The sequence below is a fragment of the Epinephelus lanceolatus genome, chromosome 9 (assembly GCF_041903045.1).
Source record: "Epinephelus lanceolatus isolate andai-2023 chromosome 9, ASM4190304v1, whole genome shotgun sequence".
NCBI classification, from domain to species: Eukaryota; Metazoa; Chordata; class Actinopteri; order Perciformes; family Serranidae; genus Epinephelus; species Epinephelus lanceolatus.
In genome coordinates, this window is record NC_135742.1 from 20,176,906 (window position 1) to 20,201,259 (window position 24,354).

General features: G+C 41.6%; 1 protein-coding gene across 1 annotated transcript; it reads right to left on the reverse strand.

The window, feature by feature from the left end:
- Positions 1–9,860: 9,860 nt before the first annotated feature.
- On the reverse strand, positions 9,861–21,905 carry tspan36 (tetraspanin 36). Its single transcript, XM_033618793.2, has 7 exons — positions 21,686–21,905; positions 13,827–14,018; positions 13,571–13,645; positions 13,313–13,408; positions 11,612–11,764; positions 11,267–11,350; positions 9,861–10,585 (listed from the first exon to the last, which is right to left on the reverse strand). The coding sequence occupies exons 1-7, from the start codon at positions 21,743–21,745 to the stop codon at positions 10,505–10,507; spliced, it is 741 nt and encodes a 246-aa protein (XP_033474684.1). The 5' UTR covers positions 21,746–21,905; the 3' UTR covers positions 9,861–10,504.
- Positions 21,906–24,354: the final 2,449 nt, after the last annotated feature.

Consider the following 24,354-nt stretch of genomic DNA (forward strand, 5'->3'; position numbering starts at 1 on the left):
GTTTTTACAGCCCCAAGGATGCCATCCCATGTCAAGGACCCCAAATAACAAGATAGGGTCTTCCACTACAAGAGATCTGTTGAGGGAAATCTACATTGTAGGGTGTTTAAATTAAGGAGGGAGTAAAAATGAAATGTGTAAGCTTGATAAAGGTAGAGATGACATGCCTGTATTTAAAAACACCCTTACCCTCCTTAACCTGTTTCAAACATAGGTCGATTTTGCAGGATGCTGGACTCACTGCTCTCCAAACCTACATAAAAGGTCAGTCTAACTCTATGAGGATAGCCCCATCCAGCCGCCTCCTGTCAAGGACCCCCACTGAAAAATAATAGTTTCTTCAAATACAAAAGAAAATCTACATTGTAGGGAGATACAGTCATAGAGGGAGTTTGATCCTTTGTTCACAGTGAATGAATATTTTCACAGCTGCAAGGATGCCATCGCATGTCAAGGATCCCCACTGACAAAAAGTAGTTTCTTCAAGTACAAAAAAAAATGATTAAAGAAAATCTACATCGTTGGGAGATACAGTCATAGAAGGAGTAAACACGGAACGTATAACCTTGGTAAAGGTAGACATGTACTCAAAAACATGCTTATCCTCCTTACCCGGTTTCAAATGTGGGTCGGTATTGCAGGATGCTGGACTCACTGCTCTCCAAACCTACATATCAAAGAATAAGGTTAAATGGGGAAAAAACTCAATCTAACTCTATTTGAGGACAGCCCAATCCATCCTCCATCTTCTTCTATCTGGATTATTATAGCCTGATCATCAACTATCCTGACATGTGCAGAATCTGTGCCTTTGAGATTCATCTAGAAAGCTAGAGATGATCGTTTGCAGAGACGGACTCAGGATGTTTGAAGGGCAGGGGCGAAAAGGAAAAAAGGGCACCTACTGCATGACATGGGGACAAGAGGGCAGCCAAAAGGGCACATCCGCTCGTTTTCATCCAATAGGGCACATCGTCTTGTTTTGATCACTCAAGAGGGCAGCCAAAAGGGACCATCCTCTCGTTTTCACCACTCAAGAGGGCAGCCAAAAGGGCACATCCGCTCATTTTTTGTTAATCAAGAGGGCAACCAAAAGGGCACATCTGCTCGTTTTTATCATTCAAGAGGGCAGCTGATAGGGCACATCCTCTCATTTTCGCCACTCAAGAGGGTACTTTAGTAGCGCAGCGTTTTCAACCGAGGCGGCACCGGGGGTGTGTAAGTGAGATATATAAACCTGTTAAAGGTTGAGATGATGTGCTTGTGCTCAAAAACAGGAGGCTGATTTAACTGGAAATTACAGTTTATATTGTAACATATGCCACTTTTTCATTAACATAAAAAGAAAAAAGAAAGAAATTAAAAACAGCAATTTTGTGTGTTATCTGTAATTATTTTTAGTCGTGTTGAAATTAAACCATTTTACACTTTACTGGCCAAAACCCCAGTTTAAAGGTGTCATGAGATAACTGCAGAATCCCTAACCAAGTCAGTTCAGCCAAATAAAATCCACTGCTACAATCTGATATACAACTGGTTTGTCATATTCCATATTAGCGTATGAGAGTAGTTTTGTGATGAAGTCTTTCGATTCAGTTTATGATTTCTTACTTTTCCACAAACAACTTCTGACAACCCCAGAAAACTGTGTAACCTTGTGCACTGTGTGGGCTGGTGGTCCTCCTGAAGATGGAGAGAGCACAACAGGAGCACAACAAAAACAAAAGTTTCTCCAGTGTTTGCGGATTTCATATGGGCGTATTGTATCTGTTGACTTACAAATTCCCATAGCCTGTGGTGAGTGGAGAGTGGTTATGACAGTCAGTGCAGTGAGAGAAACAGAAGGCAGGTCATGGAGGCTGTAATAATGATTATGCAGAGGTTCTCCAGGCAGGGGTGGAGCCAGACCTTGCAAACATTCAGGGATCAGCCCAAACCTGGGGATGGGGGGGGGGGAGTCTTTTTTCCCCATTTACAGTAGCTATATGCACAGGTTTTTCAAGCCAGTTGAGATAATAGAATGCCTAAAAATCTGTACATCATCATTTGGGAAAAACACCATAGTTGCCAAGTTTGTTCTCCAACTGTCTTCATCATTCTGGAACCAAAACACAACAAGTGTTGAGGATGATTTTCACTCCTGCCACCTAAAAAGAAACACAAATGATCTGATGTTACTAATTTTAGGTTACATAACATAGGTAGGGTAGGAATTTGGCATAAACAACATAACTGATCTTGAAACCTATTTTTGTTACACTATGTTGGAGCAGAAATCACAGCATGAATGCTTAGCTGACAAATCTGCTACATCTGAGTCTGTGCCACAATAATCTGAGCTACTAAGCAAGGATCCCCAACAGCGCCAAGTAAATGTGGTCGACAATACTCCGAATTGAATATTAGGCCAACTGAAGAACATTTCCTCAATTATATTAGATTTCTTCAGGGAATCGATTGAGGCTTTTGAGACACAAGTCTCACTCCAAAGTCGTCAAAATCCGGCGCTTGGGCAGTGACTTGCGGTGTCAGACACTGAGGAAAAAGCCATCCTTTAAGGCGACATGATACGCAGCCGGTGGCTGTTATCGTTTAATGGCACTCGGCAGCGTCAGGGGAAAATGTGACAGGACACAAACAAAAGTTATGGACACACATATGCAGTGCAGACACATATTTAAGCTAAAAAAACATGACTCTTAATCATGGAATGGGTGATAGAAAGCTGGGAAACATGGGCATGAACAAATAATGCTCTCTCTCTACTCTTTCCGATGAAGAAAAATGCAAGTGTGCTGCAGCAGCAAGCTGAATCCAGCCAGTCTGTGTAACAGCAGCAAACTTTCTGTTGCTGCCATTACAAAGGACAGACCCCACCAACAAACTGTGTAACCCGGTCTTTGGGGTCATCAGGTGGGAACCTCCTTTCACCAGTGTTTCGTCTAGTTGGTCCCACGACACCTCCAGGTTGCTAGACAGTGATCTCTGGTTTCCCAGAGGCACTCCCCTAATGCCAGGTCTCACTGCTCCCCTCCCTGCACCAACCCAATAACCTTCACCTTACTTACACATGGCTTTCTCAGCCCAAACAGCACCGTACATGTGAGCTCCAGGTAGAAGCAGTGCTGATACTACCTTTCCTAGCACATTCACCACACTCTATTTCACATGCTACATATCATAACTCCAATATAAGCTAAAGTTAAAGGAGATAAATAAACTTACAGGATCAGCAAACACACTCACCTTGCAGCATGGTCTCAAACAAAAGGGATTCCAATAGGCCACTCCCACACTTAAATACTTCCTCTTCCTGGATTTCTCCTGAGAGAAACTGGATCTCTCCACCTGATCTCAAGGAGTTATGTGCCCTGCTTAGCAGTTCCTCCTGCTGGCCCCTAGCTGACATTATTTCTTCGCTTCCAGATCCATTGGCTACATCTAACTGCTTCATCTGACATTTCCTTCACTGTCTTCCTCAAACTCTGTCCCCGCACTCCGAGTTCCTTCAGGAGCGAGACAGCTGATCTTGCTATGAATCCCCTACACCCCACTTCCACTGGACAAATCCTAGTTTTCCATCCTCGCTGCTCAGCTTCTGCTCCTAAGTCTGCATATCTAAGCTTTTTTCTTTCATAGGCTTCTTCCACTGAGTCTTCCCAAGGAACTGTCAGCTCAATGAAATAAACTATATTCCTTGACTCACTGACCGCAACACTATGTCAGGCCTCTGCTTGGTACAAACTATTTCCTGGGGAACAACATGCTTTCCCCCTAAATCTACTTGCATTTCCCAATCACAAGCACCTTCTAGGCAGCCACACCCTTGCCTCCTTACTAACGTAAATGGTAAATTTCCTGTGAAAACAGAAGTGTATTTTGAAAGAAGGCAATGCGTGTAACAGGCAGAACTTGACACGGCGTCCCAGAACATCAACAACCAACGCACCCAGGGTACCTTACATGTCGTACGTGGAAGTGGACGGTCCATGATCAAACCTTAATATGTGATGAGGTCGGAGTGAGAATGTGTTTTGAGAAAACAATGAGGCTAAAGCCTCAGAAGCCACCTCCTCTCCTCCGCCCCTGGCTACAGGATTAATAGAGAGGCTAGAGTTAAGAGACCCACATGTCACCCTAATATAATGAACCAGTGTAAAGCGACACTCTGATCTTATGGCTCTGTCAATGAGAAGAGCAGAGAAGCGTTACAAGGATGGTTCTGGATTTTGTGTACCATTTCCACTTCATTAGATGACTCACGTAGGTGAAAATCAAAACAGAGTAGGAGACATCTAGGGGAGATCTAATCCTGTGACCTTGACAGTCGTGACTTCGGAGACCTCACAGTCTTTTTACTAAATTTCATTGGAGACTTTTAGTTAAATGTGTCTGATGCAGGTATCTGATGAATAATTTGCTAAATGCGAGCCATTAGATGATGGGTCAGTGATTCCTTTGTGATCACAGAGCGGAGGCTGTAATCAGAAAGCTGGTGCTGTTACAGAAATGAAAGTGACACAGAATCGTTCATCCCTTCCCAAATAATAACTGTGTAAAAGCCCTGTTTGCCCTGTATGGTGCACCTGAAGTGAAGCTCCTTGGATTCAAAGAGACTTTACATCACCCAGGTGTGTATCTGCTCCCTCTCCTGTGTGTCGGCGAGATGAGACGGGGTTACAAGTGGAATGAAGTGAAGAGGAAATTGCCAAATACCTTTGTTGCTGTTGCGTCAGAGCGAAGTCTCTTTCTTTAGATACTTTTATGCGGTGACAGGGAGGCTGTCAGAAAATGTAGTGAGTCGATTTGCAATAAGAGATAAAATCTTTTCATTCCCTTTCAAAAGTGCTTCGTGTTCTGAGCATCCAACGTGGTTATTTACATCAAAATCACCAGCTCACATCAGAATATCTCACATGTATTTCACTGTAATATTTTACTGCACTCACACAGCCTCTGAAACATCACAAACAGCTGTTATTGACAACAAGTAACAAAAACAACCTCCTATTATCATTCTTGTACCCTTCCTGACGTCTGTGATTTAAATTCCCTGAAACTATTTCCAGGGGAGGCATAACATGGGTTCTTTTATGAATAACACAGATTCCTTTATAAGTACTGCGAATGCATTAGTAGCTGGAGGTAGAGGGGAAGTCATTAGCTACTGGAGGTTAGCCAAAAAATAGATACAATCACTGGCATCTTCTAAATAACTGCTCTCAAGAAACAGTGAAAAAAGGAGGAAAATACAAGCACAGAAAGACAAGACGGGAAAAAAAGCAGTCAGGCTACGTGAGCCTCATAAGATTATAAAACTATAGATGTTATGGGGAATATTATGATACTGCTGCTGCTGCTGCTCATTTGATTCTCTGTTTTCTGTGTCTGTGCTGTGTTTCCGCCCTCTCTAATTAACACTGATAGCATCTGACAAATGGAGACATCACAGTGTCGCTGGTGGGTGGCTATTTACAGACACACACACACACTCATACACACACACTTTCAGCAGCACCTGCTCCTGATCTTGACAATGTGTGGTTATTATTTATGGTTCAGCCCTGAAAAGAAAGCTAAAAGGAAGAAATCCATTTAAAACCTTGACACCACACTGGTTTCCTGTTTGATATTGTTTCATAAAAAGTAGAAAAAAAAGTCCCTGCTTTTTCGTATCATATCTATAAAACAGACATTCCCTATTATCCACCATGCGATACAGTTCAAAGCAAACTGTTTGTGTGGTACGCAGGGCTCTCTGCTACTTGTTTGATGTGAAATCTGGCAGAACAAACCAAATCCAGAAAATACTTGTAGTATTAGAAATGTTATGCGAGTCATGAAGGAATTCACTGGACGCAGACGCACAGAAACGGCCTGTTTGCCCTTCTGTTGATCTGCCCTCAGCAGCACAGAGTGAGCAGCAGCATTGTGTGTGTGTGTGTGTGTGTGTGCGTGTGTGTGTGTGTGCGTGTGTGCTCCTCAGATTACCTCCCTCCAACAGATCCCTGTCTAAGTAGGAAAGGAAATAAATAAATTAGAGGTCAGGCTGAAATTTCCATGTGACAACATCTGGCTCAGCCCGCTAGCACGATGTGGGATGACTGTTTTTTTCCAGAGCTGTGATGGCCCAAAGAGGAGAGCGACAGACAGACAGACAGACAGACAAGGGCACATCTGTAGGTGTGCAGAGATGACTCATGAGGGAATAGCAAATGCTACAATGGCATACGCACAAGCAGCTGTTACCCTGGTGAATTCAACACCTTTGATTTTATATTTAAGGTGACAGACAGTGACGGCTGAATGCAGTGGTTGCTTAAAAACAGGGGATTCAAAGCTCATGATACAAAGCCAGTGTTTAAAGGTGCACTCCACTTTACATATATTCAGCTCAGTTTACTCATCACTAATCTCTATGGACATATATCTGTACATGAATGCAGAATTTGTCAGCAACACGATGGGATTTTGGTATTGGAAACATTCTCGTTTACGTTTGTAGTCCAAGTAGTATCGACCAATCACAACTGAGGGGGCTTTGGTTCAATATTAAGGGAGTGACTAGCTGTTGCTTTATAACAGACTGGAGGTGTGCAAATCTTCACCAAAATGGAGCCAGAGCGAGTGGTTTTGCAACCAAGCGAATGTTGCTTAGCCTGTTCGGTGAAGTATGGAGCAGGTTAGGACATCTTCACTGGGAAACATAACACCATCTAATGTTTGCTTGTTGGCATTATGTCCAGTTAGGAAGAGGTGTAAGCCAATCAGAGGCAGAGAAGGGGAGAGGAGGGCAGGCCATAATTTCACCATAGTAGGAAAAAAAATATCGCACACTGGAACCCTGAACTACTGGCTGTTTTCCCCAGCGCTAAATTGTCGTAAGACCGATTCCGGTTCCAAGACTGACTCGTCACAAGTAACGGTCCTGTTGATGATGTCATCAGGATTCATTAGGTTCATTAGGCTCCCAAAACAGCACAGCGTTTCAGGGGCTTGACCCATTCGAGCGACTTGTGAGTCCTGCTAATTTATTGAGGTCATTCACTCATTTTCCGTAACTGCTTATCCTGTTGGGGGTCGCGGGGGGCTGGAGCCTATCCCAGCTGACATTGGGCGAGAGGCAGGGTACACCCTGGACAGGTCACCAGACTATCACAGGGCTGACACATAGAGACAGACAACCATTCACACTCACGTTCACACCTATGGGGCAATTAAGAGTCACCAATTAACCTGCATGTCTTTGGACTGTGGGAGGAAGCTGGAGTACCCAGAGAAAACCCACGCTGACACAGGAAGAACATGCAGACTCCACACAGAAGGGCTTCCCCACCCCAGGGTTTGAACTCTCTACCCTTGGTTCAAACCAGGAACCCTCTTGCTGTGAGGTGACAATGCTAACCACTTTTTTTTTCTTATTTATAGCTTTCCAGTTACACAACAAACCAAGAAAGACATCAAAACATGACATTATTCTACATCCCAACATCCATGACCACCCAGATCTACACCTCGAAAGGACAAAACTAATACAAGTGGAGAGAAATTTAAAAAGCAAATGTAAAATCTGGAGCAAAAAACGATTAACAAAACAGCAAAAACACACAAAACCATCTCATTGTTTCACTTTACACAAAGCTCAATGATGTGTTTGTGATGGGATGCTTCATCTTTCTTTGTCAAAACCAAGAAAGCACTTCCCACACTGGCCCATATAGAGCAAACCTCCAGTGACAACAGACTCTAATAATCAATACAGATCTTTGTGGCGTCTGTTCTTGCATTATTTACTGATACTTCAAAAGACAGCTGCTCTGTTCAGAGTGATTTGTACTATACACAGTAGCACGCGGCGTTACTGAGAACCAGCACAATCTTCCTCGTTGCACCTGCTGATACCGAGGGTTAACACTTGAGATACTGCAGAGCCAGGGAAGTTCTTTAAAAAACACAAGAGCACAGAACAAAAACAGATGGGTGGTCTTGGTGGGAGATAGAGATGCAAATGCGCCTCAAATGTAAAATAAAAAAAGGAAACTGGTAAATAAAGATGCATGACAAGAGAGAAAAGGTGAGCTGAGAAACAGACACACAGAGATAAACAGACAGGAGTAACAGACAGCTTAAGGAAGGAGGGAGCTGACAAGGTTATCTATCCGTGTGTGTGTGTGTGCCAACAGTTCCCTCTGAGAAAGGACCGGCCTGTCTAAATGTCAACACAGCCCTGAGCGGCGCGGATATGCGGTGAATAAGATATGCAGTGGGGAGATATGAGAGGGACACAGACTGAGACAGGACAGAAGGGTCGTTTACATCAGTGGAGGTCGTTAATACAACAGAGGGATGTTAATCACATGTAGATCAATTCAATGAAACTCCAATACAGGAAACAAGTGTCATTAAGTTTTGCCAATATGAAGTAGATCACTGTTATGTGTCTCGTCAAGCTTTAAACCATCTGAAAATCAGATTTATTCCATTGTTTGAAAACAGAAATCCTGCTTTCATCCATTAATATACATATATAACAACTCATTTACCTCTTACCACCTCTGTAGTGAGAACACATACATTGTTTTTAGGCCTTTTCACCACTACAACTGCTGGTTTGTACGTCTAACTCAGAGCAGGATCATTAACACCACCTGCAGGATTTTCTTTGCTACTGCAGCTACACATACAAAAACACACCTGATATACATAGAAAGTTTTGCAGTTTATGCTGACAGATTTTTTGTGATTACAAGGATTGGGATGGGCAAAGGGGGAGACACTTAGTTTGTCTTCAGTGTGTCATCAATTAAAAAGTGATACTTTATTTCTAATTAAACTTATGGATCATTTTTCGTATCTGCGGCCTCATCAACAGGTGGCCCATCCTTTATTCTGCGCTCTGTGAAGATTGATGACTATGATGAACCTGGACATGATATTCTCATTTGTCTTATTTAACACCGACAAGGCTGATGTAAGATGAACACTCCCATCTTCTGTACGTGCGGCACTCAAGGGCCTCTTTATCAGCAGTGTCAGGATGTGAGAGAAGAGAGATAACCACCACGGGACACGTTTAATGTGATGCTCTGAATAGACACTCTGCAACTGTTTGTTGTTTTACCCTTATCTTTATTTTACTTTGTTCATAATATTGCAAAGTAGTGTGTGTGCACCTGTCAGTATGTCTCATCTGTAACAATTTAATGTGTAAATCAAAAATATTAAGCTAGAGTTACTGATTGTATGGCTCCGACAATAAGTCGAGTTGCAGTTTACTTCCATGTCTGTCCAGACTTATATAAAGTCATGGCTGTCGACAATGATTCAAAAATGGATGCTGCTGCAAAAGATGCTGCACATTCTCAAACATGGATGCCTCATACAGAGAAGAACTATACCATGAACACAGTTTAAAGGTGGACACCCAAGATTAGTGTCACCAAGTCAGTATCTGACCAAACGTGGCCCCATCTGTTCCTGAGTTATGACATAGATTAATGGCCCCAAAAGTGTTTTTGCAAAAACATTATGATGTTACAATGAAGTTGATCTTTGACCTTTGGAATATAAATATATCCTAGTAGACATTTCTGTGATGTTTAATTATATTTAACATATGAATTCTTGAGTTATGGCCAAAAACATGTTCATTCCTGAATCCAGGTGGATGTTTGTGCCAAATTTAAGGAAATTCCTTCAAGGCGTTCTTGAGATATTGTATTCATGAGTGCAGGATGGACATAAGGACAACGTGAAAACATAATGCCTCCGTGTCTCCAGCGCAGAGGCATAAAAACACACACACACACACAAAAAAACAGGAAATACAATAATGTGATATAACTGCACCAAACTCCAAATTATTGTGAATTTTTCATTTTTTTTTAATTTAGAAACATAATAAACACAACCAAAGTCAAGCTATGAAGAACTGTCACTTAATTCCATACAGTTAACTGACCATAAAATTATTCATATATATATATATATATATATATATATATATGTGTGTGTGTGTGTGTGTGTGTGTGTGTGTGTGTGTATACCATGTTCAGTTGGTTATAAATAGTGTACCCCTAAATAAGGCATTAAACCACTGTTCTTTCATTCACAATCACAAAAACCTTAAAATATAATCTTAAGTCCGTCACTATCATTCCAAAGAATAACACAGTAGCTGGGCTGAGACAGTACATACACCTCGGCCATGTGGAAAACTATATAATAAAAATCTGCAAAGATGGAAACTTAGACAACAACTCAAACCTGAAAGCCACATTCAGCAAATTATTAACAAGTCAGAGAAACATCTGTGTTGATTTAATACGTGGAGGAATGCTCTGGTATCGCAGAGACAAGGTCTGCCACCTGTGCATATGTTGTTTAAATAGAGTTTAGGATTTGTACACTGGTCGGCCCGGATGCTTCGGTACACTGTTGAGTGAGTGGACAGCAAACCTAGTCAAGCAAAATGAGGAGGTGGTCGGTTGTTGCAGGAAGTGGCTCAGGCGTACAGAGGCTGGTAGCCACTCCTCCTGCTGCCGGCTTTACAGGTGATCACACATACGCTCAGCATCCCAAAGAACTGCAACAGGGGAGATAAAGGTTATCAGACATGAGCTCTGAAAAATGTATTATGTGATGGGACAAGCGAAAGTACTTTGACTGCTATACCTGACAGGTTATTTTTGCATCTGTACCCATATAATATGAAGCTTACTATTCCTTTAAAAAGACACCCTATGTTGCCCTGACTGATGTGCGGCTGTTTCAGGGTGTCTTCAGGTATAAGACAGTTAAACTGAATGCTTTTTAGACCTGTACAAGACACCTTTTAACCAAATTTAGGACAGATTTTTGGACAAATCATGTTTTACTTGTTTAAGCATTGCAGGCAAGAAGTATATATGTGGTCTTGTACAGAGGAAGATGTTGTGTAGGAATATTTTGCCAACAGGTAAGTGCAAGTATGAAGTAAAAGTATAGCATTTTAAAGATGTGTAACATTAGAAATGTGGGCTTTCACATAGAAAGTCTTCACTCATTTTCTCAAAAAGAAATTAAAAATGGATAAATTAAATTAGATAGTAGTTAAAACCTCACAACTTCAAATGTAAGACTGTTTAATGACTTTAAGACCTTTTTTAAGGACTTTAAAGACCTTTAAAGGACCTGTAGACACCCTGCCTTTAGATTGTGATAACAGAGGGTGGGATATACAGCAACACTCATCAGCAGCTGCTGAACTGCATGTGATCGTCTTTACCTTGATAATGGCAAAGCCCAGAATGACCAGCATGGCATAACCCAAAACATCCTGTAGGAGGCGATCCAGCTTCACTTCACAGCCCTGAAATACATTCATAACTACAGTGAGTGCCTGTAATGTATAAGCAGAAAAGTAGCTGCTGCTCTACTGCCTCAGAAGGGGAGATAATATGATTTTGCAGACTTTATATTTTGAGTCATAAAAGCATAAAAATCATTCAATGAAGCACTTTAAAGCATCTGTAAAATAACGCCAAATAAACAGCTCACAATCCCAAGCACAATGACAATATAAACACATGTAACCATGCAGGTATATAGAGCGACGTTGTGTGTGGTGTACCTGTACGTTGAGCAGGTCTGATTGGTCGAGTCTGCCGGTGCACTGTGTGCCTGTACTGTTCTTACAGCAGGAATGAGGCACTGTGTTGTTGTTGTTGCTAAACCAGGTAGTGTTGGACCAGCTGGTGTAATTTGTCACACCGCAGCACTGCAACTGCACAGAGACAAAGACGGAACAGACTGGAGTTAATACTGAACTCAAGAGCAGCACAAAATACATATTTATCAGGAAAAAAGAGAAAAAGGAAAGAGAGACATTTTATCATTATCCTTTCACACTGAGAGAGTTATAATGCAGAGCTTATTTAGGCGTGTGTGAAGCTGACTTGCACACTGTTTGTCAGCCATTTCCTGCATCTCTCAGAACAACTTTTACCAAACTCAGAGGTGTGAATTTGGTGCAGCAGTCGCTTATGGATGTTATATTTACTTGTCTGTATTATCACCCTAGCCACCAGAAAAAAAATGTCATTGCTTCATTTGTATGCTTCAACATTTACATAGTGACGTAGTTCAGATTTCTATCGGGTGAGTGTCTCATCAGAAGGAGGAGGGGGTGGTGAATGGTTTGACACCTCGGCGAGACGGTTGTTGAGCAGCAGACAGCAGCAGACCACTTTTTGAGACCAAGAAAAGCACTAGCTCGGGACATGTCTAGCCGAGTATTTTAAGCCAAAACACGTTTTCCTGACCATAACTGAGTGTTTTTTGTGCCTAACCCTAATCACGTTAACCACATTTTGCTCGATACCCTCCAGAATGAGGCAAATTAATTTACTAGTTCCTTATGAAGTGAACATATTTGTACTGTTTCCTTGGTATTTCATATACTATGAGATGCTGTGCAATGAACAGTTGTGTCTCCCTCTGCTGGGATGTACTTGTTGTGTTGGTTGTGGTTACCTATAATTAAAGCACACTGTGTTTATTGTTTGGGACGTTGCCTGGACACATGCTGAGGAAGGTCGTCACGCCCCAAACGTCCATGAGGCAATATGAAAAAATCACATTGGACTTTTATTTCATCATTAATTTTAGCTGTGATACAAATACCGCAACTCTGGGGCAGGTCGGCATTAACAATCCACCGTGAAGCTTTTGACTACATATTCTGACAGTGATACACAATATTGTCTGTATATTCTGGGTGCCTACAGTTAAAACCAAGTTTAAGACATTTTAAGACCTTTTTAAAACCTTATATGAAATTTAAGACAAAACCTGCAATGGAAATATATATAAAAAAACTTTAAAAATGACAACAATACGGTGAACTTACGTTTAATGTGTTAAATGTAAAAAGTCCCATGAACAGTCATTGGGTCTGTCAGGCTGGAGACATTTTCGTGGTAATGTGACCGAAAATATTTAAGACCCATCGAATCTGAATTTAAGGCAATTTAAGACTTTTTAAGGAGCTGCAGACACCCTGATATCGTCTGCATCTGTGCAGTTTTTCAAAGCAATAACAGAAACACACCACCAACAAAATGAACAGTATACAGTGTTTCATCTCTTGCTGTTTTAAGATGCAGTTTCACTTGAGAGAGACACAGGCTGAGTCGCAAATTGAAAGAACAAGAGAAGGAAATGAAAGCAAGCACAGGAGCGAGTGTGCAAGTAAAGCAGAAGAGGTTGAAAGAGAGGGAAAGTACAACTGTGAAAACAAAGCTATTTATACACAGTAGAATATAACACCAACCTGAGTCTGCAGGTAGTCCACAGCTGCGGTCTCAGCGCCCTGTCCGTCGTACTTCATGAAGACTTCGTTCATAGAGCGCTCCAGGTCTTTATTTATCTGGACAAAAAGAAAATCAATGTTGGAAGCAGTGTACTTTACCTAAGAGCTCACAGAGTATAGTAATGTGTCACAGCAGATTTAAAATGGAGATTAAATTCTGAATATAGTTGTGTCAACAGCAAACATTGCATGACAGAGAAACAACTACCTGCGACTCACCTTGCCTTGGTAGATGAAGCTAAATACCAAAGCTGCCACTTCAGCTGCAAAGATCACCATGATGATCACGAAGAACTGGAGAGAAAGAAAACGAGTCAAAAGATAAACAAAAGCTCAGGTGAATCAAAAATGAAACAGTAACAATGATAACTAACACTTAAATGCTGTCTCATTTTCAGCTTCAGACTCCACAGCTGAGCATCTGTCGAGTCTGACAACAAACAGGTGTCAAACACAGAGGATGACACACACTTACAAAGCTAAGGCCGACTTTGGACTCCCGGATTGTGGCGCAGCATCCAATCAGACCGAAAATGAACATCAAAACACTGACGCCGATGATGATAGCTGCTGGGATCAACGTGTACTTGTCCTGGATGAAACTGTCAAAGTTGTTATAGCTCTTGATCACGTAGGCACCGACATAGGCCAATGCCGCTCCTGCAGCCTGCAGGGAGGAGAAAACATGTGAGCAATATAGCTACTGTAAGAAATTAACATTTAAAATGTCCACATACAGATCAGAATACTTATATTAGTTCATATATAAGCATTAAAGAGTTGAGAGCAGAGAGTGAAAGATATTTGACATTATTCTGGGAATATCCAACCTCCACATACTTCACTTTATAGTTAACAAAGCAAGGTACTGCAAAAACAAACACACACTGATACAATTAAAGGGACTTTCATGTTCATATTCTGTAAAGTAAACAACCAAAAACTGAGAGCAAAGGGGCTGTTTTTAAATCTTCATTCATCAAGATTTGAGTAGGTAAGTTAGGTCTAGGGATGCACCGATCCGATATCTGGATCGAATATCGCCCCGATATCACCAAAACAGATGGATTGGGTATCGGAAAATGCCACCTATACCTGAGGCGATCCTTTCACTTTAAATCTATTGCAACACAAGCTACGTCATACGTCATGGAGCGAAGGAGAGAATCTGCTGTGTGGAGGCATTTCACATTATTTCAACTGCTGTTGCACAAATGTTAGTAGTTCATCATTGCATTAATCTGTTTCATCTTGTTTCATTTTATCTTAGAAAAGAACTGTGTAGCCATCAATGCCTGATGCCTCTAGTCTTTTCTGTTCTACGTGTAAAGGTATTTAGCTTTTTAGGTCAACCATGGTATCTGATCGGTATCGGGTATCGGCTGATACTCAAAGCCACAGCATCGGGATCGATATCGAAACTGAAAAAGCTGGATCGGTGCATCTCTAGTTAGGTCTTGTTCTGTCAACATAACAAAGTTTGTTAAAAACTGTAAGCACTGACAGGGTACTCAGAGAGCGCAGACCTCAGCCAAGGCCAAGTGCCCGATCTTACAGTGTTAATGAAAGTGAAAAATGATTCATGATCCACCCTGGGCTTTGGATCTGCTCCAAACTTAAATGGGTTCTTTCTTGACCCACGCTTTGTCCTTGCACCAAGTTTCATGAAAATCGGGCCAGAAGCTTTTCTGTACTCAGGTTGACAGACAAACCTAACAGAACACATAACTTCCTTGGCTGAGGTGTAAGTATACCGTAACTTTGAACAGTTGCTTGTTCAGCACAAAGAAATTAGTTTTCCCTTTACTATCCGCTGTGATCTTATGTGACGAACAAAGGCTGTGAAGGTCACTGATGATCTGTCAGATGTGAATTAGGCATTAAGTCACACCGTTGTCATGAATTTTCCACAAGCTTGAGCAATGATCTCACTAATCACAAGACTGCATGTATATAGCACGATTTTGTGCACACACAGTACACACTGGAATCACAGCGACTGTTTTAAAAAGAATTTCTCACTTCATTTTTTATTCTGTTTAAAAATATACTAAGCAAGATTTTCCTATGAAACAGTGTATAGACTCATACAGAGGTAATCCCTCTCAAACATCACTTATGACCCACTAGAAGTGAGTGGTGGCATATCTTTCTGCAGACACTGAGGGTTTTTCTGTGCCTGGGACATTTATGTGCGTGTACCTCCACAGCTCTTAGGTGAGGTTGGGGCTTTATGAAAAGGTAGCGACCAGGTGCCGAACCATCAGCAACAGGCATCAAAGAGACACAGCACGGAAAAAATGCAAATACAGCAAGGGGGAATGCCAAATGAGTGAAACTGGAGTTGGCTTTTACTTTTACTTTTGCTGGTGAGCGTGCTGACTAACCATAACCGACAATCCTGCATCGTATACCTTTATGATTCTAGTCTAAAAACCCATAAGTCTAGAACAGTGGTTCTTGAAATTGATTGTGTAGAGGAACCCCTAAATATATACAGTACAGGCCAAAAGTTTGGACACACCTTCTCATTCAATGCGTTTTCTTTATTTTTATGACTATTTACATTGTAGATTCTCACTGAAGGCATCAAAACTATGAATGAACACATGTGGAGTTATGTACTTAACAAAAAAAGGTGAAATAACTGAAAACATGTTTTATATTCTAGTTTCTTCAAAATAGCCACCCTTTGCTCTGATTACTGCTTTGCACACTCTTGGCATTCTCTCCATGAGCTTCAAGAGGTAGTCACCTGAAATGGTTTCCACTTCACAGGTGTGCCTTATCGGGGTTAATTAGTGGAATTTCTTGCTTTATCAATGGGGTTGGGACCATCAGTTGTGTTGTGCAGAAGTCAGGTTAATACACAGCCGACAGCCCTATTGGACAACTGTTAAAATTCATATTATGGCAAGAACCAATCAGCTAACTAAAGAAAAACGAGTGGCCATCATTACTTTAAGAAATGAAGGTCAGTCAGTCCGGAAAATTGCAAAAACTTTAAATGTGTCCCCAAGTGGAGTCGCAAAAACCATCAAGTGCTACAACGAAACTGGCACACATGAGGACCGACCCAGGAAAGGAAGACCAAGAGTCACCTCTGCTTCTGAGGATAAGTTCATCCGAGTCACCAGCCTCAGAAATCGCAAGTTAACAGCAGCTCAGATCAGAGACCAGATGAATGCCACACAGAGTTCTAGCAGCAGACCCATCTCTAGAACAACTGTTAAGAGGAGACTGCGCCAATCAGGCCTTCATGGTCAAATAGCTGCTAGGAAACCACTGCTAAGGAGAGGCAACAAGCAGAAGAGATTTGTTTGGGCCAAGAAACACAAGGAATGGACATTAGACCAGTGGAAATCTGTGCTTTGGTCTGATGAGTCCAAATTTGAGATCTTTGGTTCCAACCGCCGTGTCTTTGTGAGACGCAGAAAAGGTGAACGGATGGATTCCACATGCCTGGTTCCCACTGTGAAGCATGGAGGAGGAGGTGTGATGGTGTGGGGGTGTTTTGCTGGTGACACTGTTGGGGATTTATTCAAAATTGAAGGCACACTGAACCAGCATGGCTACCACAGCATCCTGCAGCGACATGCCATCCCATCCAGTTTGCGTTTAGTTGGACGATCATTTATTTTTCAACAGGACAATGACCCCAAACACACCTCCAGGCTGTGTAAGGGCTATTTGACCAAGAAGGAGAGTGATGGAGTGCTGCGGCAGATGACCTGGCCTCCACAGTCACCGGACCTGAACCCAATCGAGATGGTTTGGGATGAGCTGGACCGCAGAGTGAAGGCAAAGGGGCCAACAAGTGCTAAACACCTCTGGGAACTCCTTCAAGACTGTTGGAAAACCATTTCAGGTGACTACCTCTTGAAGCTCATGGAGAGAATGCCAAGAGTGTGCAAAGCAGTAATCAGAGCAAAGGGTGGCTATTTTGAAGAAACTAGAATATAAAACATGTTTTCAGTTATTTCACCTTTTTTTGTTAAGTACATAACTCCACATGTGTTCATTCATAGTTTTGATGCCTTTAGTGAGAATCTACACTGTAAATAGTCATGAAAATAAAGAAAATGCATTCAATGAGAAGGTGTGTCCACACTTTTGGCCTGTACTGTACGTATAAAGATTTTGCTTCAAGGGACCTCCATCTAAAAGATTTTGGTTGTCAGATATGAGTAAGAGCAGGATTCTTTACTTGTCAATGACAGATGAGACTGTGGAGGAAGTAAAACCTATGATTAGTTTAGTTACTCCTATGACTCTTACTCACATTGGACTCCCCTATGTAGTGAAAATAAACTATTCCTCATTTTTCTGGGGACCCCCTGGAATTCCCTCAAGGACCTGTGGTTGAGAACCACTGGTCTTGATGGTCAAAACTACAGAAACTTCAAGAACAGCTTTTTAAAAACAAAGTCTCTACAGTATTTATCCCATCATCAGCATTCTTGGCTTCCATTTGCCCTTTGAAACTGTTTCTGGCTTGATTCAAACTCCAGTCTGTGATAAAACAAGCCCAATTGTAGGGAAAAAGGGCAATAAATCAATTACTGAGTGAGGAAGGCTTCATAAATAACACTTCAGAGTCTAGCCTACAAATGAGATTACACCCAAATATAGCTGTTTGTGTAAATTCTGCCTTTATACGCAGCCAGACTACAATAATATTGTGTCAATTAAATCTCCCTTTGCACGATAGATGGAAAATTTGTGGCAAAAAGACGACACCACAACCTCTCGAAATCCCCTCTGCAGATCAGCATCATTTTCTGTATCACTTCCCCTGTAACGGTGTGAATCATAGATTGTGTGTGCTTGTCTTTGTTCATACGGCTAAACAATCATTCATCCTCCACTTCAGCCTCATGACTCACTTCTCTTAATCACTCCATAGTCACGGGATCCCTCTGGGGTAGTTACTCTACATGCCCCCCCCCTCCACCGCTCACCCCTAATCTTTCCAGAAATTCTGATCTTGTGCCTAAGAAGCAGCACAAAGAGGCTTACACAACGTATAGCACTCATGCACGGTGCCACCTCCCTGGAATGTGAGAAACCTCTGAGGCGATGTCTCTTGGTCTGTGGGGATGATTTTAGCAGGGTCCTGCATGAGAAATGTACGAGCACTGTATCCTAGAGAGGTTTCAATGGTCAGACATGATGTAAGTTTTCCAAGCCAGCGACGATATTTCTGCTCATGAGCTTGGAAAGATTCAGAACACGTTTAAACTTGTGATTTCCTCCTTCAATCACCCACTTTGATAAAAAATAAAGCTTTTTTATTACTCTACTGGATTGTATTGAGATTGTGGGATCTTCATAAAACGTCAAATAAACTTTCCATGGGTACAGTGGTTAATTGCATTATATGATTTGGACAAGACAGTTCCAACCAGTGGGATATGAAGAGATAATCCTCAGGTAATTTGATCATTTGTTTGATTTTCTTCAAATAATTCTCAACATCTCTGTACCCAGGTTACTGTTACGTGATCTTGCTCAAAATGTGTTTTATCACAGTGAAAATCAGCACTGTTCACTGATATCTTTGAGACACTTGATTTATCAGGAAATTAAGTGGAAGCTGATGCTGAAAAAAAAGATGCAAAGGGACGACCAAACAAAGGGTAGGCAAAATTCTTAGGAACATTCCTTACTGGTTGTAGAGAATACAGGAAATCTAGCTCACACTTTGAGTCTAGGCCTGATGAATCAGAGGATGAATCAAAGCTGGATGCTCACTGTTATATTCTACTAAATGGACTTGGCTTGTTTAGTTTAGCAGGCTTGACAGAGTACATAACCACATGGATGGATTACTGAAGGAGCCTACCGGGCACAGGCCCAGGGGCTCAAAGAGTCCCCCCCCCAGCATTCAAAATTGAGATGTAACAGCCAAAAGGAGCCATGAAAAGACGACTAAGAGATGCAAGGGATCTGCAGGGACACAAAATTACTATAAAAGGGGCAAAACCACCACAAGAGACACAAACTGACCTACAAACTACAAATAAGCAGAATGTGACCGCAAAAGACGCAAAACTATCTACAAAACCAAACACCCAATTACCTCAAAGAGACACAAAACAACTACAACGAGACAGAAAATGACCAAAAAGTCACAAAACTATGTAAGAAAATCCCCTACAAAATTACCCCAAAGAGACACTAAACAACTACTAAGAGAAAAATAACTGCAAAGAGAAATAACTATAAAGAAACACAAAAACAAATAAAAAAGACACCAGAAGACCCCAAAGAGACACAAAATAACTACAAAGAAACAGAAAATGACCACAAAACAATTGACAAAACCAAAACCAAACACACAATTGTCCGAAAAAGACACAAAACAACAAGTAGAAGGGGGAAAACAATCAAAAAGAGAAACAAAATAACTACAAATACACACAAAAAACCTATTAAGAAACACAAAATAACCAAAAAAGACATAAAAAAGACCTCAAAGCCACAAAATAACAACAAAAATGGGAAAACCAGAAAGAGAAATGAAATGACACCAACGAGACAGAAAATGACAAGAAAAAGTAACAAAAAAAAACAAAAAAAAGGACACAAAACAATAACTACAAAGAGACACAAAATAACTACAAAGAGACAGAAAATGGCCTCAAAAGACACAAAACCATCTACAAAAACAAAACACAGTTACCTCAAAGAGACACAAAATGACCACATGGAGGAAAAACAAACAAACAAAAAAAGCCTACAAAGTCACAAAAAAAATACTAAATGACTTCAAAGAGACACAAAACAACTACTGAGGGGCAAACAACTACAAAGAGACACAAAATAACCCAAAAATACACAAATGACCTCAAAGAGAAACAAAATAACTACAGAGACAGAAAATGAACACAAAATACAAAAAAACTATCTAAACCCCCCAAACAAACAAACAAAAAACAAAACAAAAACACAAAATTACCACAAAGAGACACAAAGTAACAACAAAAAGGGGTAAAGCAAGCAGAGAAGAGAAACAAAATGACTACAGAGACAGAAAAACCACAATATGAAGAGACAATGTGTGTGTGTGTGTGTGTGTGTGTATGTGTGTGTGTTTCCATTCCTGTGTAGGAGAGTCGTGGGCCCTGTGTCTCATAATCCGTTCATATGCATGACTAAGCTGCAGCTGTTTGAGAAAACAGCACAAATCCAGATGTGTGATGTTTTAAGATACGTGTTAATATATGAGAGGTGATCAAATTTAATGCTTTTTTTTTTTTAAAGATATTATTTTGCCTTTAATGGACAGGACAGGTAAGTGTGAAGGGGGGAGAGAGAGAGAGAGAGAGAGGGGATGAGATGCAGCAAAGGGCCACAGGCTGGACTCGAACCCCAGCCGCTGCGGTAACAGCCTTGTACATGGGGCGCCTGCTCTACCACCAAGCCACCGACGCCCCATCAAATTTAATGTTTGTTGATTTCGTCAAGTGTATTGTGTGCAATGCCTAGCTGGTGACAAAAACAAGAAAAACTGATTCTGGGATGGATGGAGGAACATACTCGATGACCACACACACATTACAAATCAGACTCATGTACATGTTAGAAAGAAGAAAACCACAAGTGTGAAACAACAAACAGGAAAAAGCTTTAGAATAGAAAGAACAAGGAAGTGAAAAGTGGATGTAGACACTGGAATTAAAGAAACAAACCATGACTGTGTTGCAAATACAAACACCCACAGGCCAGCTCTCTCTCTCACAGTAATCAAATTACACATCAGCCACAAACAGCCGATAAAGTTTCTCCTCAAAATCCATTTCCTGTGATGGACACAGAGGAGAGCTGACAGCTATGGACAGACATGGTGACTTTGTTAATATGAGGCAACACAGCCAAAGTTCACTTTGATACAAGGCTAAATATTTACTCTGGTTAAACTCTGATAAGGAGTCAGAGTTCAGGCTGGTTGGTTGACACCATTACAGCTCATTCAGTGTCCCCTGACCCCAAGAGTCACATTACTGGGAACTGTTACTCACTGCTTTCCAGAAATTATTTGACTTTTAAATAAATGACCTTTGCAGAGTTAAACTATTTTAGGATGCAGTAAAATGAGGAAGTATAGTGATGGCCTGAAACTAGGGCAGGCTACCAGGGTGTTTATCAAGTCCTCACTGTGATTTGAGGGATGTAAAGATTAAAGCGCGCAAGAGCGCACGGAATAACAACACATAACTAGGATTGACACAAAAACGCAAAGCGGTGCTGTAACAATTAACCAAACATGTTTCAATCCCTATACAGCCTCAATTCAAATCTCTGCAGGTGAAAACAACACCGCGCCCTTACCCAAAATATCAAGCTGAGGAAGAGGAGGACGCTCTTAGACGTGAAAATCCCGCAGTCCATGTTGTCTGGCGGAGATGAGGACACTGGAGAAGGACCGTGGAGTCGTTGAAGCGCAGTTTATGGCTGGCAGACCTCACCGAGCTGCTTCTCCTGTTTTGGTCACAAGTTCTGGCTGCAGTGAGTGTGATCACATGGTCACATGATTTGGGGAGGAGAGCGATGTAGCAGAGCAGGTCCTACAGCCTCTCAGCTCCTCCACCCCTCTGCTGGGAGGCTGCATCACATCACACACCACTCCCACAGAGGAGGAAGAGGGGGGGAAATCCCACAGACATAAATGATTCAACAACAGACATGAAACTGGTTTTATCACTTTGACAACATGCTGGCAAAACATTTTAATACTAAGCTATGGACACACTTTTATCATGATTTATTAAAGGAGCAGTATGTGGGATTTAGTGGCACCTAGTGGTGGAGACTGCAGATTGCAACCAGCTGAAACTTCTCCCAGTTAGAGTTCCTTTAGTTTTCATTGTTCAGGAGGTTTTTACCAGCAGATGAATTATCCTCAGAGGTCTATCCCTCTCCAAAACAAATTAAGCAGGTGATTTTAACCAGAAAAAATACAGATTAAAGCAGTTTGAAGCTACAGATGCTGATTAGGTCTCCGACCAGCTGGTGCCCGCCACCTTCCGCCTGTCTGATGGATCACGTTGGCGTGCAAGCCGACTTCCAAAGGTGGGACCACCCCCCATCACAGACCCAGGAGCTGACGAGGACTCAGGCTCTGTGGTTGGGGACCTCGACTTCCCTGCTGAGCAGCTGCGGGCTCCAGCTGGGGACCCACCTAAGCAAGAAGACCCCCTGGCTGAACCAGAAGCCTGCCCAGGTCCAGGTCAGGGTCACGTTAACTTACCTCAAAGACTTTCTAAACTGGTGTTCAGAGCGAAGTCTGTCATGTGGCAGAATAATCCACAAGACTATACTGGTAACTGTCAGTCTACTCAGATTACCTAGTTAGGTTGCAAGTTCAAGTGCACGTACTACTTGTTGTTGTCATGTGTATGAGCCAGCAGTGGGCACATTTTTACAACAACTGCCGGAAATAATGTGTGGTGGAAGAAGTCAAGAGGTGTGTTAAAGCACAGTAAAGTTGACGCTTAGCTGAAAATGCAGTCTGCAAGTTATTGAACGTAACATCCCTCTCCAAAATAAATGAGCCAGGTGATTTAAACCAGAAACAAATACAGAGAAAGGAATTTAACTTAACAAATTTTCCCGATGCTGTTCAGCTCATTGCAGACATATGTTAAGGTTTGCTTGCTTTTTTTCTCTGATAACTTAAGATCCAGACGTTCACGAGGTTTTTTCCGTGAGCCGAATTATCCGCAGAGGTCTCCTCCTCTCTAAAAGAAATGAACCCGCTGATTTAAACCAATGAATACCCTGAGTAAAGCAGTTTTACATCACAAATTCAGTGTTTTTCTGACTGTGCTTGCTGCACAGGGGCTGCTAACCACAGTAGCCGATGTGAAAACGTGAAAACACTAATGGCCCTTTGAAAGCCACTGTTGTTTTTCCGTTCTGGCTTGACATAAACTCTTTTGCTCCGTGGGGAGCATAGGTCGTTCATGAACTTCCTCCAGCTGGTTCGGTGTTGGGCAATCTTCTCCCCTTCCTTCCAGGATGTTCTTGATTCCTTGAGTTCTGCCTCGACAGACCTTCTCCAGGTGTTCTTTGGTTTTCCTGGCTTTCTTTTCCCCTGTGGGTTCCAGGATAAGGACGGTCTGGTCGTGTTGGAGGGAGGTTACCTCAAGGTGTGTCCAATCCAGCCCCATTTCTTTTCTGTTCTGGGCCACCTTAGAAACATGGCAGTGCTACCTGGCGATCTCCACGGATGAGGACCTGCTCCCTATGTATTTATAAATGGCTCATTCTATGGCAATGATTCTTTTTTCAGGTGATTATACACTAAAGAAAATGTACCTATCATAATATAATCCATTTCTGCCAATATATCTCCCTAAATCCCACACACTGGACCTTTAATTCTGAGCCATGAATACATTTTTATCTTGATTTAATATGCCATCGGATTTGCTTTGTTTATAAAATACAAGTTTTTTGTTAGTTTTTGAAAATAAAACTACAAATGCACCCTCATTCAGCTTTTAAATTGTATTTTTTCGGAAGTTATTCATGACACAACAATCGTACCACAATCTTTGTCTTATCAACCACATGATTTACATTTCACAGGAATTGTGAGGCGATCATGAATCTGTGGATTCATTCTTAAAGGTCACTGGATGACAATACACCCCCCTCCCCCAGCAGTTAAAAGCAAAGGTCTGGTATGACACATAAGAGATGACTGTGAGAATAAATCAAATAAATCACCGTTGACATTTCATGTAAGTAAACAATGGTTTCATTAACACTACTTGTAGAGAGGTTGGAGGCCTTTTAACTGCTGAAGTGAATGTCAAAGTTCTTTCACAGACACTGGTTGATACTTGTGATTTAATCCACCAACACCACATTTAACCCAAGTTCCTTACTGAGGAGGTTGGAGGGAGCACAACACAGCAGCTATTCTGACCATGACATGGATAAAGACACATTTGAAACAATTTCAGTGACTCTTTGCTCAAGGAAGTAAAAGT

What these genes read in the sequence shown, in the direction of transcription:
- tspan36 (XM_033618793.2), bottom strand. Translation starts at nt 21,745, where the DNA reads ATGGACTGCGGGATTTTCACGTCTAAGAGCGTCCTCCTCTTCCTCAGC. An exon ending in CCAAAGTCGGCCTTAGCTTT is followed by an intron (nt 13,646 to 13,826) that starts GTAAGTGTGTGT and finishes CTTTCTCTCCAG; the next exon opens with TTCTTCGTGATCATCATGGT. An exon ending in CAGACCTGCTCAACGTACAG is followed by an intron (nt 11,351 to 11,611) that starts GTACACCACACA and finishes AATGTATTTCAG; the next exon opens with GGCTGTGAAGTGAAGCTGGA.